The sequence below is a fragment of the Otolemur garnettii genome, unplaced genomic scaffold, assembly GCF_000181295.1.
Source record: "Otolemur garnettii isolate 467f Iridium unplaced genomic scaffold, OtoGar3 scaffold00184, whole genome shotgun sequence".
Taxonomy (NCBI): domain Eukaryota; kingdom Metazoa; phylum Chordata; class Mammalia; order Primates; family Galagidae; genus Otolemur; species Otolemur garnettii.
In genome coordinates this window covers 30,701-44,989 of record NW_003852579.1, presented here as the reverse complement: position 1 = coordinate 44,989, position 14,289 = coordinate 30,701, and the positions used below count along the sequence as shown (strand labels likewise).

Here is a 14,289-nt window from a genome sequence, read left to right as displayed (position 1 = left end):
GGGGGGGGGGGAGAAGTAGTGGTTTTGGTGATTTTTTACCATGTGATCTAACTGTCTTTTCCCACAGGCCAGGACGACTGGAATGGGACAAGGCCATCGCTGAAGGCCCCTCCAGCTAGGCCAGTGAAGGGAGCATACAGAGAGCACCCATATGGACGTTATTAAAAACAAACATGAGGGGAAAATATCAGTTATGAGCAAAGTTGTTACTGATTTCTTGTATCTCCCAGGATTCCTGTTGCTTTACCCACAACAGACAAGTAATTGTCTAAGTGTTTTTCTTCGTGATCCCCTTCTTCTCCCCACCTTATTCCATTCTTAACTCTGCATTCTGGCTTCTGTATGTAGTATTTTAAAATGAGTTCAAATAGATTTAGGAATATCGAATTAATTTTTTAAGTGTGTAGATGCTTTTTTCCTTTGTTGTTTAAATATAAACAGAAGTGTACCTTTTATAATAAAAAGTTGAGTAAAAAAAAAAAAAATCCACAAACCTGTTAGTTTCAAAAATGACATTGCTTGCTTAAAGGTTCTGAAGTAAAGACTTGTTAACTTTCTCTTAGTTTTGATTTGAGGCATCCCGTAAAGTTGTAGTTGCAGAATCCCAAACTAGGCTACATTTCAAAATTCAGGGCTGTTTAAGATTTAAAATCACAAATGTTAACGGCAGTAGGCACCACCATGTAAAAGTGAGCTCAGACGTCTCTAAAAAGAAATGTTTCCTTTAAAAACACATGGCGGTTGAATCTTAAGGCTAAATTTTAATACGAAAGATCCTCATGAATTAAATAGTCGATGCAATTTTTTAACGTTAATTGATATTTTAAAAAAAAGCAACAAAATTAGGCTTGTAAAACTGACTTTTTCATTACGTGGGTTTTGAAATCTAGCCCCAGACATACAGTGTTGAGAGATACTTAGGGGGAGGGGGAATAGGTTTTGAAAAGGTTGACTGGGGGCACGGGGATGGCCACCTGCATTGATTTTGATACAGAGCTTTTTAGCCACAGTCTTTCAGTCATACTACTAACAGTTAAAATTTCAGTATTTAAGAAGACAAGTATTTTGTCCATCTGAGATTCTGCACTCCACAAAAAGCTCACTTGGACACTGAGGCCAAAAGCTGATGATTTTCTTAAGTTGACACCTGTATATTGAACTATTCCCAAGTTAGTCAGTCAAGTATGTCTCAACACTAGCATGATATAAAAAGGGACACTGCAGCTGAATGAAAAAGGAATCAAAATCCACTTTGTACATAAGTTAAAGTCCTAATTGGATTTGTACCGTCCTCCCATTTTGTTCTCGGAAATTAAATGCTACATGTGTTAAGTCTGCCTAAATAGGTAGCTTAAACTTATGTCAAAATGTCTGCAGCAGTTTGTCAATAAAGTTTAGTCCTTTTTTAATCAAAGTAAATGTGATGAATTGTCATTTTTTTGGGTGGACAATAAAATAGTTTTCTCTTTCAAATAAACTTAAATTAACTCTAAAGTTAATGGGCTTGTTAAAAATTGGAGACATTCTTAAAAGTGGTGGGGGGGATTTTATTTTAAGTTTACCAAAAAAAAGTTTATGAAGTTGTTAAGTTTTAGTTTTAAAAATAACCAAAGCTTTTTCACCCCCTGGAAGTTATTGACAGCACTTGTATCCAAATCCTATCCAAAGTTCTAATTTCTGGAGAGAAAAACCCAATTGAGTTGAAACTTGGATTGGTTTCCGTACATAGGTCTCGGTATTTAAAGTGCCAGCTGTCCTAGTTTGTACCTTTCTTAGGGCTCATAGATGGCCCTAAAGGGTGACATGAAATAATTTCTGCAAACTTAAAAAGGGATAGCACTTGTCTTAAATATGACAATTGAGCAAATCTTGGGTGCTCGTAAGGGTTTCCTTTCCAAACCCAGGAATGCTGCTAAAAACTCGGCTGGGGCAGGATCTGGCATGATAGGCTGGCTCTGAATTCCCTCCTAAGAGACTAAGAAAGGAAATGAGGAAATGATGGAATTGGCCCCATTTCTACTCCATGTTAATTCTCAGGGTTCTCGTACCTTCCCTAAGAGAGCTACCTAAACTGCTCGGGGGTGAAAAATCCTCTTGTATGAAGTGCCAAGCTGCCTGCAGCAGTGCATGATGGACATTTTTTTTTTCTTTTTAAAACACACCAACAAAAAAAATGTTATTTGTAGATTGTGATAAAGTGTAAATAACTGAATTTTCAACCATGGTTTGAAGTCAGCTTTCAGGGCATTATGTCTTGTTTTGATGAAAAGAGATCACTCTATACCCCCCTTTTTAAAGGAAAATTATCGCAAGAGAATCAGGATGTGTAAAGCTAACATGCATCGCAAAAAACCAAAGGTAACCTAAATGTCTGATTTTAATAGCACATATTTCTCTTTTACATAAACTGTGACAGCAACTTGCATAAACAGTTCTTTAGCTGTTAATTTTAATGTTAAAACTTTGCAAAACTTGTTTAATAAAAATAGCTGTAAAAAGAAAAAAACATATGCTGCCGCATAAATTAGCCATAACTCTTAATAATCCTGCCCATCACAAGTGAACTGTAATGTAACCTGGGCACAAAGTCTGAATCTTAAATGACACATTGTAAAATTTCAATGACTGTAGATTAGACCTGCTGCACCCTAAAGTAAAGCTTTTTGCTCAGCTATTTTAAAATGTATAAGGATGAGTCCCTGTAGGTCCCCATATTGATATTCACAATGAAATGTTACTTAAAATTTCTTGAAAGTTGCATGTCTCTCTCCTGTAATGTATAAACTGCATGCAGGATCTCTTTATCTTTTATTTTGTATGTCTTCAAAACTTCCTCTTCTAAAGACTGATCTTTTATTTCTCCATTTTCAGGTACTAGAAAACTCCTGAGGCATTTCCTGGAATAGAATGGGTATTGAAGACCCATGTCAGGTATGTTAAGGTAGCTTTCTGTTAAGGACTGTGGGCCTTTCATCATGACTGTAGAACAGTTTTGCCAGGAGGTAACCTGGAAAGTGGTCAGTGGGCTACTTTTTCCTACAGTCAGCTGTACCATCTTTTACATGTCTTGTATTTATATGATGGTTTACAATCCTTATTGAATTTACTTTTTTTTTTTTCCCCCGAGACGGAGCCTCAAGCTATCCCCCAGGGTAGAGTGCCATGGCATCATGCTCACAGCAACCTCCAACTCCTGGGCTCAAGCGAGTCTCCTGCCTCAGCCTCCCAAGTAGCTGGGACTACAGGCGCCCACCACAACACCTGCCCATTTTTTGGTTTCAGCCATCATTGTTGTTTGGCGGGCCTGGGCTGGGGATTCGAACCCACCACCTTAGGTGTATGTGACTGGCGCCTTAGCCGCTTGAGCCACAGGCGCCAAGCCTGAATTTACTTCTAATGGTTGATCGACCAGATTATGTCAACTTACCTATTGAATCCCACTCTACTTATCCTGTTGGTAACCTGATGAGGTAGTGTTTGATTTGGTGTTGATTGGTTATAAGCAGCAAAGTGGCCGATGTAAATAAAATGATGGACTTTATTAGAAACATATTAAGGGCTCAGAGATTTAGTACAAAAGCTAGAAAACCTGGCATGGGAACCATAGTAGCTACAGAAAACTGGGATAGCAGTGGTAGATACAGGAATGATCTTGAAGCAAGAACTAGCTGCCAATAATAGTGCTTGGCACTGCTACTAGAATAGGTAAACTCCAGGCAGCACCAGTAGTTCAATGGGTAGGGCGTCGGCCACATTCACTGAGGCTGGTGGGTTCAAACCTGGCTCGGGCCACCTAAAATGACAATAATGACTGCAACAACAACAAAAGAATATCCAGGCATTGGCGTTGTAGTGGGCACCTGTAGTCCCAGCTATTTGGGAGGCTGAGGCAAGAGAATCTCACTTAAGCCCAAGAGTTTTGAGGTTGCTGTGAGCTGTGATGTCATGGCACTCTACCCAGGGCAACAGCTTGAGACCTGGTTGGGGGGGCAGGGAAGAATAGGTAAACTTTTTTTCCTCCCTCAAGGTTCAAATTCTAGGGAGAGAATTGATGATTAGCTTGAATTTTATGCCTTTACTTTATCAGTATTTAGTAAGAAACTAATTCCTCAAAAGGAAGTTGGGGTGTTAGTAGGAAAGGGAAAGGGGGGCAGCACCTGTGGTTCAGAGGGTAGGGCACGCTGGTCCCATATACCAAGGGTGGTGTGTTCGAACCCAGCCCTGGCCAAACTGCAACAAAAAATAGCCAAGTGTTGTGGCAGGTGCCTGTACTCACGGTTACTCACGAGGCTGAGGCAAGAGAACTGCCTAAGCCCAGGAGTTGAAGGTTGCTGTGAGCTGTGACACCACGGCACTCTACCAGGGATGATAAAGTGAGACTCTGTCTCAAAAAAAAAAAAAAAGTCTCAGCTCGGCACCTGTGGGTCAAGTGGCTAAGGCACTAGCCACATACACCTAAGGTGGCGGGTTCGAATCCAGCCAGGGCCCGTCAAACAATAATGACAGCTGCAACCAAAAAATAGCCAGGTGTTGTGGCAGGCGCCTGTGGTCCCAGCTACTTGGGAGGCTGAGGCAGGAGACTCGCTTGAGCCCAGCAGTTGGAGGTTGCTGTGAGCTGTAATGCCATGGCACTCTACCCAGAGCTTGAGGCTCTGTCTCAAAAAAAAAAAAGTCTCGTGCTAACTGCCAGTTCCTGCCCTATCACAGACGCCTGCTCTGGACCCCGTGCTGCCATGCCCAAGTGTCCTAAGTGCCACAAGGAGGTGTAGTTTGCTGAGTAGGTGACCTCTCTGGGCAAGAGCTGGCACTGACCCTGCCTTAAGTGAGAAATGTGGAAAGACGTTGACCTCTGAGGGGTCATTCTGAGCATGAAGGCAAGCCCTATTGCAACCACCCTTGCTACTCCTGCATGTTCGATCCCAAAGGCTTTGGGTGGGGTGGAGCTCAGAGTCACACTTTGAAGTAAACCCAGGTTGTGGAGACTCTGTCCCCTGCCACCTGCGAGGCCATTGTTCAGGCAGATGCCAGGCCTCATCCCGGACACCCAGGGTTTTCTTGTACCCCTTGTGCCTTCAATAAACTTATAACACTTGGAAAAAAGGAAAGAGATACTGGAAGCCAAAGAACAACTGTCCAGTAATGTCTATTTTATGGAAGAAGTAATCAGGACTTAATGAGGTTAAGTAACTTCCCAGGGTCACGTAATTAGTATGGCTAATCGCTAATAATCAAGTCCAAATTCTTTTTTTTTTTTTTTAAAGAGTCTTAGTATGTCGCCCTCAGTAGAATGCCCTGGTGTCACAGCTCACAGCAACCTCAAACTCTTGGGCTTAAGCGATTCTCTTGCCTCAGCTTCCCAATTAGCTGAGACTACAGGTGCCTGCCACAACACCATTGCCTAGCTATTTTTGTTGTTGTTGTTGTTGCAGTTGTTTAGTAGGCCCTGGCTGGGTATGTGTTGGCTGCCCTACTCACCGTGCTACAGATGCCAAGCCTGAGAACCTGTCATCTTAACCCTGTACTGCACTGCCCTTAATCTAGGGAAAGGGTAGTTCTCATACTCAGATGACCTTTTTTTCAGACAGTCTCATTATGTCACTCTCAGTAGAGTACTATGGCATCACAACTCACAGCAACCTCAAACTTTGGGGCTTAAGCAATTCTCTTGCCTCAGCCTCCTGGGTAGTTAGGACTACAAGTGCCCACCACAATGCCTGGATATTTTTTTGTTGCCATTGTTGTTTAGCTAGCCCGGACCAAGTTTGAACCCTCCAGCCTCAGTGTATGTGGCCAGTGCTCTACCTACTGAGCGATAGTGCCGCCTTAGATGACCTTTCTTTCTTTTTTTTTTTGGAGACAGAGCCTCAAACTGTCCCCCTGGGTAGAGTGCCATAGCATCACAGCTCACAGCAACCTCCAACTCCTGGGCTTAAGCGAGTCTCCTGCCTCAGCCTCCCAAGTATCTGGGACCACAGGCGCCCGCCACAATGCCCAGCTATTTTTTGGTTGCAGCCGTCATTGTTGTTTGGCAGGCCTGGGCTGGATTCGAACCCGCCACCTTAGGTGTATATGGCTGGAGCCTTAGCCACTTGAGCCACAGGCACCAAGCCCATAGATGACCTTTCATAGTGATGTTATGGTATTATAGAAAGGACATGGAGCCTGACAAACCTAGAGTAGAATCTATAACTGGTCTTTTGCTTAGTGACCTAAAACAAATCGCTTATTTCCACATCTGGGAAAGGAAAATAGTGGTAAGGCACAGCTCACAGCTGGCAAAGCAAAGAGTCCTAATACATATATGTAAAGGCCAACCAATTCGGTGCTATATCCGTAGTAAGTATTAGTGGTCTTTTCCTAAGAACACTTTGCCTAAATTTAACTCTCTTGTTTGTGTAGTTGGGAACTGTGACAACAGTGAAACTTCCTGTTGGCTTAAAGCCATCGGGCAACTAACTGGCTGATTTTTCCCTCTGCTTTGAGTTATTGGCAATAGGATGACGCTGAGGAGAAAAGCTCTAACTAGGTAAACTGAAGGCACATAGAACCTTTGGCAGTGAACTTTAGCTTCTTGGAATTTCTTCATCTTCCAAACCTGCCTCAGCCAGGAGCCCCTGAGATCTACTAAGCATGGTTTGGGGTACCCAGCAGTCCCTAAGTTTGATACTGGTCACATTAATGGCTAGGAAATACAGGAGGACATTTCTGAATGCAGAGAATCTAATCTCAACATTTAACTAGCTTTATCAGAAGTTGGGGAAATGTCTTTCTCCATTTGGACTGTGATATGTGCTTAGAAAAGCAGATTCCATTGTTCTTATACCTAGGCCTGCTGGTGGTCTACCTATCCTGAGTAGCTTAGTCTGTTGAGCAAATTTTTTCTGTAACTGTAGCACTTAACTACTTGTGGACTTTTATTATAGTGCTATGAGCTTTAGAACAGTGGTTCTCGGGTGGCACCTGTGACTCAGTGGGTAGGGCACCGACCCCATATACCAAGGGTGGTGGGTTCAAACCTGGCCTTGTCCAAACTGCAACAAAAAATAGCTGGGCATTGTGGCAGGTGCCTGTAATCCCAGCTACTTGGGAGGCTAAAGCAAGAGAATTGCCTAAGCCCAGGAATTGGAGGTTGCTGTGAGCTGTGACACCGTGGCACCCTATCGAGGGCGATAAAGTGAGATTCTTGTCTTTAAAAAAAGAACAGTGGTTCTCAACCTTCCTGATGCTGTGATATATTTTCATTGTTACAAAGGGGTCGCAACCCACAAGTTGAAAACCACTGCTTTAGAAACAAGCAAGATTGGGTACCAGTCTTAGTTCTGCTTCATCTCGCCTCAGACAAAAACAAAACCTTTAACCTTTCTTCATGCCTCATTTATCATCACATGAAGTTAATGATAATAACTAATATCACTAGGTGCAGCATAATATCCTGCATAGTTAATAAAGAGTTATTTGGTCCTCCTCAACCCTTCTTTGGTTTTTTGTTTTGTTTTTGTTTTTGAGACAGAGTCTTGCTGTGTCACCCTCAGTAGAATGCTGTGACATCACAGCTCACAGCAACCTCCATTGTGGCGGGCACCTGTAGTCCTAGCTACTTCGGAGGCTGAGGCAAGAGAATCACTTAAGCCCAAGAGTTTGAGGTTGCTATGAGCTGTGACGCCACGGCACTCTACTCAGGGTGACAGTTTGAGACTCTGTCTCAAAAAAAGAAAATAATAAAATAAAAAATAAATAAATGCAGCCCATTTCATTTGAGATACTTCTAAGTTATAGAACTCCTCTCATTTTGAATGAGACCCACACGCTAGTAACAACGCTGGTTCTACTTTGGATCTCTGAAGCAATAGCTTTTCAAATGATTAAAGATTGTTTTTGGCTCGGCACTTTTTCAGTGGTTAGGGTGCTGGCCATATACACCAGGGCTGGTGGGTTCTAACCTGGCCCAGACCTGCTAAACAACAATGACAACTACAACAACAACAAAAACAGCTGGGCATTGTGGCAGGTGCCTGTAGTCCCAGCTACTTGGGAGGCTAAGGCGAGAACATTGATTAAGCCCAAAAGTTTGAGGTTGCTGTGAGCTGTGAATGCTACAGCACTGTACTGAGGGCAACATAGTGAGACTCTGTCTCAAAAAAACAAAAAGATTATTTCCATTCCTGTTTCTCTCATCTCTAAAGTAATTTTTTGGTTAGACTTGCAAGATTTGATTGTCAAGAAAAACTGGAAATTTGAGCCACGTGTAGTGGGTTATGCCTACAATCCCAACTACCTGGGGGGCTGAGGTAGGAGGATCCTTGCAGCTCAGGAGTTCAAGGCTACATTAAGTAGGTTATGATCTCTGGGTGACAGAATGATGCTCCTTCTCAAAAAAAAATAGTGGGTTTTGTTTGGTTGGATTTTATGTATAATTGTTCAATGTTTGCTCAGATTTTTTAAAATACGGTATTTGTTCCAATAAAATTCACCTGCTGCAAGGCAAATGTGTCCCTTAGCCTGCCTTTGCAGCCTGTAATTAGTTTCCATTGATAAAAATAAAAGACATGTTAGAATTTTTAAGAAATTCTGTCCTTTGGGCAGTGCCTGCGGCTCAGTAGGTAGGGGCTGGCCCCCTGTAGCAAGGGTGGCAGGTTCAAACCTGGCCCCAGCCAAACTGCAACAAAAAAAATAGCCCACCATTGTGGCAGTCCCAGTTACATGGGAGGCTGAGGCAAGAGAATTGCCTAAGCCCAGGAGTTATAGAGGTTGCTGTGAGCTGTGTGATGCCACGGCACTAGGGAGGGCGATAAAGTGAGACTCTGTCTCTACAAAAAAAATAAGAGATCCTATCTCTGTAGGCAGATTTAACTGTCATGGTGGCAAAAAAGTCTGGAGTTTTCAAGGGCTTTTTTGGGGCAACAGCTTTATTCAGATATAATTCATATACCATAGCATTCACCCATTAAAAGTATATAATACAGTGGTTTTAGGATCTATAGAGCTTTATGGCCATCACCTCAATCAGTTTTAGAACATCTTTTATCCCAAAAGAACCCAATGCCCTATGCCCTTTATCTGTCTTACCCCAGTCCACTTATGCCCTCTAGCCCTAGGCAACTACTAATCTACTTTCTGTGTCTATAGACTTATCTATTCAAGACATTTCACTAGCCAGGCATTGTGGCAGGCATCTGTAGTCTCTTGTCTCTAAAAAAAAAAAGTAGTACATTTTAGCATAATGTTTTCATGGTTCATCCATGTTAGAGTGTGTCAGTATTTTGTTCCTTCATACCGTCAAATGCTGTTTCATTGTATGCATGTGCCACCTTTTTTTTTTTTGGCAGTTGAACCTGCCACCCCTGGTGTATGAAGTGCTGCCACATTTTATTTGTCCGTTAAAATGACAAATTGATGGACATTTGTGTTCCTAGCTTTTTTTTTTTTTTAACAGAGTCTAACTTTGTTGCCCTCAATAGAGCGCTGTGACATCGCAGCTCACAGCAACCTCAAACTCTTGGGCTTAAGCGATTCTTTTGCCTCAACCTCCCAAGTAGCTGAGACTGCAAGTGCCTGCCACAACACCCAGCTATTTTTTATTTTTATTTTTTCTCTTTTTATTTATTTTTTTGAGACCAGGAGTCTCCTTTTGTTACCCTTGGTGGAGTGTTGTAGTGTCATAGCTCACAGCAACCTCAAACTCAATGGACTTAAGCAATTCTCTTGCCTCAGCCTCCCAAGTAGCTGGGATTACAGGGGCCCACCACAACACCCAGCTATTTTTAGAGATGGGGTCTTGCTCTGGCTCAGGCTGGTCTCAAACTGTAGGCTCAGGCAATTCACCCACCTCAGCCTTCCAGAGTGCTAGGATTACAGATATGAGCCACCACCCCTGGCCATATTTTTGCTTTTTGACAAGAATAAATCCTTTTGGGCTCAGCGCCTGTAGCTCAGTGGCTAGGGCACCAGCTACATACACTGGAGGTGGCGGGTTTGAACCCAGCCCAGACCAGCTAAACAACAACAACTGCAACAAAGAATAGCTGGGCATTGTAGCGGGTGCTACTTCAGAGGCTGAGGCAAGAGAATTGCTTAAGCCCAGGAGTTTGAGGTTGCTGTGAGTTGTGATGTTACAGCACTCTACTGAGGGCGATGTAATAAGACTCTGTCTCAAAAAAAAAAAAAAGAATAATAATTGCTTTGGACATTGGCATACAAGTTGTTGAGTTTTTTGTGGGGTTTTTTTGCAGTTTCTGGCCAGGGCTGGGTTTGAACCTGCCACCTCAGGCATATGGGGCCAGTGCCCTACTCCTTTGAGCCGCAGGTGCCGCCCAGCATACAAGTTTTTATGTAGGCCTGTGTTTTTGGTTTCTTGGATATATACCTAGGAGAGAAATTGCTGAGTCATATGGTAACCTCTGTATTTAATTTTTTGCGGAATTGCCAAACTATTCTCCACAGAGCCTGTACCATTCTCACCAATGTATGAGGGTTCCAATTTCTCCATATCCTCACCAACGCTTAGTTTACACTTTTTATTATAGCTATCCTGGTGGTTATGAAGTAGTATCTCATTGTGGTTTTGATTTGGATTTGCATTTTTCTAATCACTAGTGTCATTGAGCATCTTTTCATGTGCTGAATAGCCAGTTTTGTATCTATGAATAAATGTCTCTTTATATACTTAGTTGACCTTTTTTTTTTTTTTTTTTTGAGATAGAGTCTCACTCTGTGGCCCTGGGTAGAGTGCTATGGCATCATAGCTCACAGCAGAGTCAAACTCCTGGGCTCAAGTGACCCTCTTGCCTCAGCCGCCCTGAGTAGCTGAGATTATAAATTTGTGCCACCACATCTGGCTAATTTTTGTATTTTTAGTAGAGAAGGAATCTTGCCCTTGTTCAGGCTAGTCTTGAACTCCTGAGCTCAAGCAGTCTACCCACCTTGGCCTCCCAGAGTGCTAGGATTACAGATGTGAGCCACCATGCCAGGCTGTTTATTGACTTTTAAATTGGATTATTTGTCTTTTTATTACTGAGTTGGTAAATTCTGTATATGTTCTGGGTGCTAGCCCCTTACCAGATATATGATTTGTAAATATATTTTCCCATTCGGGGGCTTGTCTTTTTACACAAAAGTTGTTCATTTTGATAAAGTGTAGTTTGTGACTCTTTATTGATAATGATTTTGGTGTCATAGAAGAAACTTGTCTTATGGAAGCTCAGGAAGACTTGCACCTAGTTTCCTTTGAAGAGTTTTTTAGTTTAGTTTTTTGTTTTTTGTTTTTTGGTTTTTTTTGTAGTTTTTGGCAGGGGGCTGGGTTTGAACCCACCACCTCCAGCATATGGGGCCGGCATCCTACTCCTCTGAGCCACAGGCACCTCCCAAGTTTTTTAGTTTTAATTTTTACGTTTAGGACTATGATTCTTTTGTTGTTGTTTTGATGCAGAGTCTCACTCTGCCACCTTGGATAGAGTGCTGTGGTGTCACAGCTCATAGCAACCTCAGACTCTTGGGCTTAAGCCATTCTCTTGCCTCAGCCTCCCAAGTAGCTGGGACTACAAGCGCCACCAGAATGCCTGGCTATTTTTTTGGTTGCAGTTGTTGTTTTAGCAGGGCTGGGCTGGATTCAGACTGGCCAATCTCAGTGTTATGTGGCTGGCGCCCTACCAACTGAGCTATGGGCGCCAGCAGGTATTTGGGCTATTTGATGATGGAATGTTAAGACTTTGCCATACGTTAAGAGAATTTCTTCATGTCTTATTCCTTTCACCCACCCTATTAATTGGAAACCAAAACTCTGTGAGTCTCCACTGATAAAAACTTTGCTCATAAGCAAGATTTTGCTTCACCTCAGAATGGATGAAGTCCCTGCCTCCATTTTAAGCTCTTAATTTTGTTCTAATTCTGTGCTGAGAGTATCATATACAGCATCTCATTTAATTTTCTTAATCCTGTGAAGCATCGATTATCCCTGGTACACAAAGTGAGAAACTAATGTCTAGAACAGTGTTTTTCAACCTTTTTTTTTATCTCACGGCACACCTGAACCTATAGTTAAACTTCATAGCACAGTTAAATTATGTTGATCAAAAAAAAAAAAAAGAATATGTTTATTGTGCTTTGAACTTCGAACTTCTTTTAAAAATAATTAATTAATGATTTTAAAAAGGCACACCTAAGATCCTCTCATGGGACACCAGTTGAAAATCACTCGTCTACATTGGTGCCTATGGCTCAAGTACTAGGGTGCCAGCCGCATATACCGGGGGTGACGGGTTCAAGCCCAGCCCCAGTCAAAACTGAAAAAAAAAGAAAATCACTGGTCTAGAGATTAGGATGACACAGCACAGTCCTAGAACTTGAATTTAAACCCAAGTCTTTCTGTTCCTACTTAGCCACCTCCTGTTCTCTCTCCTCTATATCTAGAGTGGCCACAAAATCAGCTTACGGTGAAAGTAGTTCCTGGCTTTGGAGTATAGGATTGGTACTCCCGGCTTGGTTTCCAGATTCTGAAGTTAAAAGACTTGGATACTTATGAACCCTCCCCTCCTCTGTCTCCAACCCACAGATACTTCCTGTTCTCCAGATTAATAGTCGTCGCATGTTTAAAGTTAGCAAGCATCTGATGAATATTTAATAGCATCGAGCAGACAGGCTGGAAACAGCTGTCTAAGAGAGCAACTGCTGGGGGAGGTGACGAAGTGCACGTCTATATTGCCTACCTACCTGTTCTTCTGTTTCCTGGCCTGAAAAATAGGCCTGGCCCTTCCAGGCCTCTGAGGAGCAAAGGGCTATGGTGGGCATTGTACTTCAGTCCTGTAGGGGCCTCATGCTGCTCTGTGCTCCCAAGGAGGCTGCACTCAAGCAGCAAATTCAAGTCTTTGGGGAGGGGAAATTGGAAGCAAAATGTTCACTGGCCTCTACAATCAATTTTCCAACCCCTGGCTTGCAGGTCTTCTCATTTAGTGGCCTATCAACTGCAGCTTTTGTTGTTGTTGTTGTTGTTGCAGTTTGGCCAGGGCCGGGTTTGATCTCACCACCCTGGGCATATTGGGCCGGCGCCCTACTCGCTGAGCCATAAGCGCCGCCCATCTGTAGCTTTCTTTTCCAAAAGAAGACTCTTATCAGGAAGGATCTTGAATTTCATAGTACTGCCACTGAAGTTTAGCTTCTTAGCATAACTCGACAGCTGATGTGACCGGCAGTCTCTCAGCAGTGAATATACTTCTCATTCCTGGCCTATGCTGTGGTGATTGTCTCTGGCTGCATTTCAGGCAGGGAATGGGTGGGTACAGGTTCTCAGACAGGAATACAAGCCAGCCCTTTGTTTCCCCACCTAGGCCTAGGGTAGGAAATATCTTGCTTCAAGGAGGTCTTGTTATGTCCAAGGTGAATCTGGGGAGGTCATGGGACTCCTGAAAAAAGACAGCTCATTTGAGATATTTTTAGGCAGAGTGTGAGGCACAGCCAGTCTCTCAGCCCAGATTAATTAGCTAAATAGGGCACCTTGCTAGAAATTAGATTAAATGCCTCCATTGGTTCCCTTCTCAATCTCTGGAAACCATGTTGGCCCATTCAGTGTAGCCAATCTCAACTATTGCAGGCACCATGGTGTATGTGAGAATTTGAGATAGAAGAATTTCATTTCAGATACAGGGCTGATCTTTCCCTGGGGTCTTCTGACTCTAGCAGCCTTCATGGCTCCTATACATCACCTGGCTTTAGGTACAAGGTGGGTACTACCCATCTCTCAGGCTCTCTGGGGTTGGAATGTAGCAAAGAAACTCTGCATTTACCTGTGAGAAAGAGAAATACATTGTGTTCTGATAGGATTCTTTATAAGCTTTTCTCCAGAAATCAATACAAATGTCTCCTTCCATTCTTTTTTAAAGTATATATATACATACACACATAGAGTATTATAAATTGTGCCTACTATGTGCTTGTCACCAGAGATTCAGTGGTGTATGAACAAGATAAAATGGTCCCTGACTCCACAGTGCTTACAATGTATATAAGGGAAACAGGCCCTAAACATTCAACCTCAGCTGGGCGAGGTAGAGCTCATACCTATAATACTAGCACTCTGGGAGGCCAAGGCAGGTAGATTGCCTGAGCTCACAGGTTCGAGACCAGCCTGAGCCAGAGTGACACCTCTTCTCTAAAAATAGCTGGGTGTTGTGGCGGGCACCTGTAATTCCAGTTACTTGGGAGGCTGAGGCAAGAGAATCACTTAAGCCCACGAGTTTGAAGTTGCTATGAGCTGTGACGCCATGGTACTCTACCAAAGGTAACAAAGTGAGACTCTGT

General features: G+C 42.8%; 1 protein-coding gene and 1 pseudogene across 2 annotated transcripts in view; both read left to right on the top strand.

Annotated features, from left to right (window-relative positions):
• Positions 1-14,289, top strand: part of KHDRBS1 (KH RNA binding domain containing, signal transduction associated 1) — a 49,752-nt gene that overhangs the window by 32,485 nt on the left and 2,978 nt on the right. Inside the window, exons 9-10 of one of the 2 annotated variants that reach the window (XR_002770799.1) lie at positions 68-260; positions 2,872-2,931. Coding sequence is in view for 1 of the 2 variants with exons in the window: in XM_003800738.2 (XP_003800786.1) it covers positions 68-165 (98 nt within the window). In the remaining variant the exon portion in view is untranslated. Of the gene's footprint in view, positions 1-67; positions 1,415-2,871; positions 2,932-14,289 lie in introns of those variants that run through there. The other variant, XM_003800738.2, reaches the window with a different exon arrangement.
• LOC111721783 lies at positions 4,693-5,228 on the top strand (annotated as a pseudogene).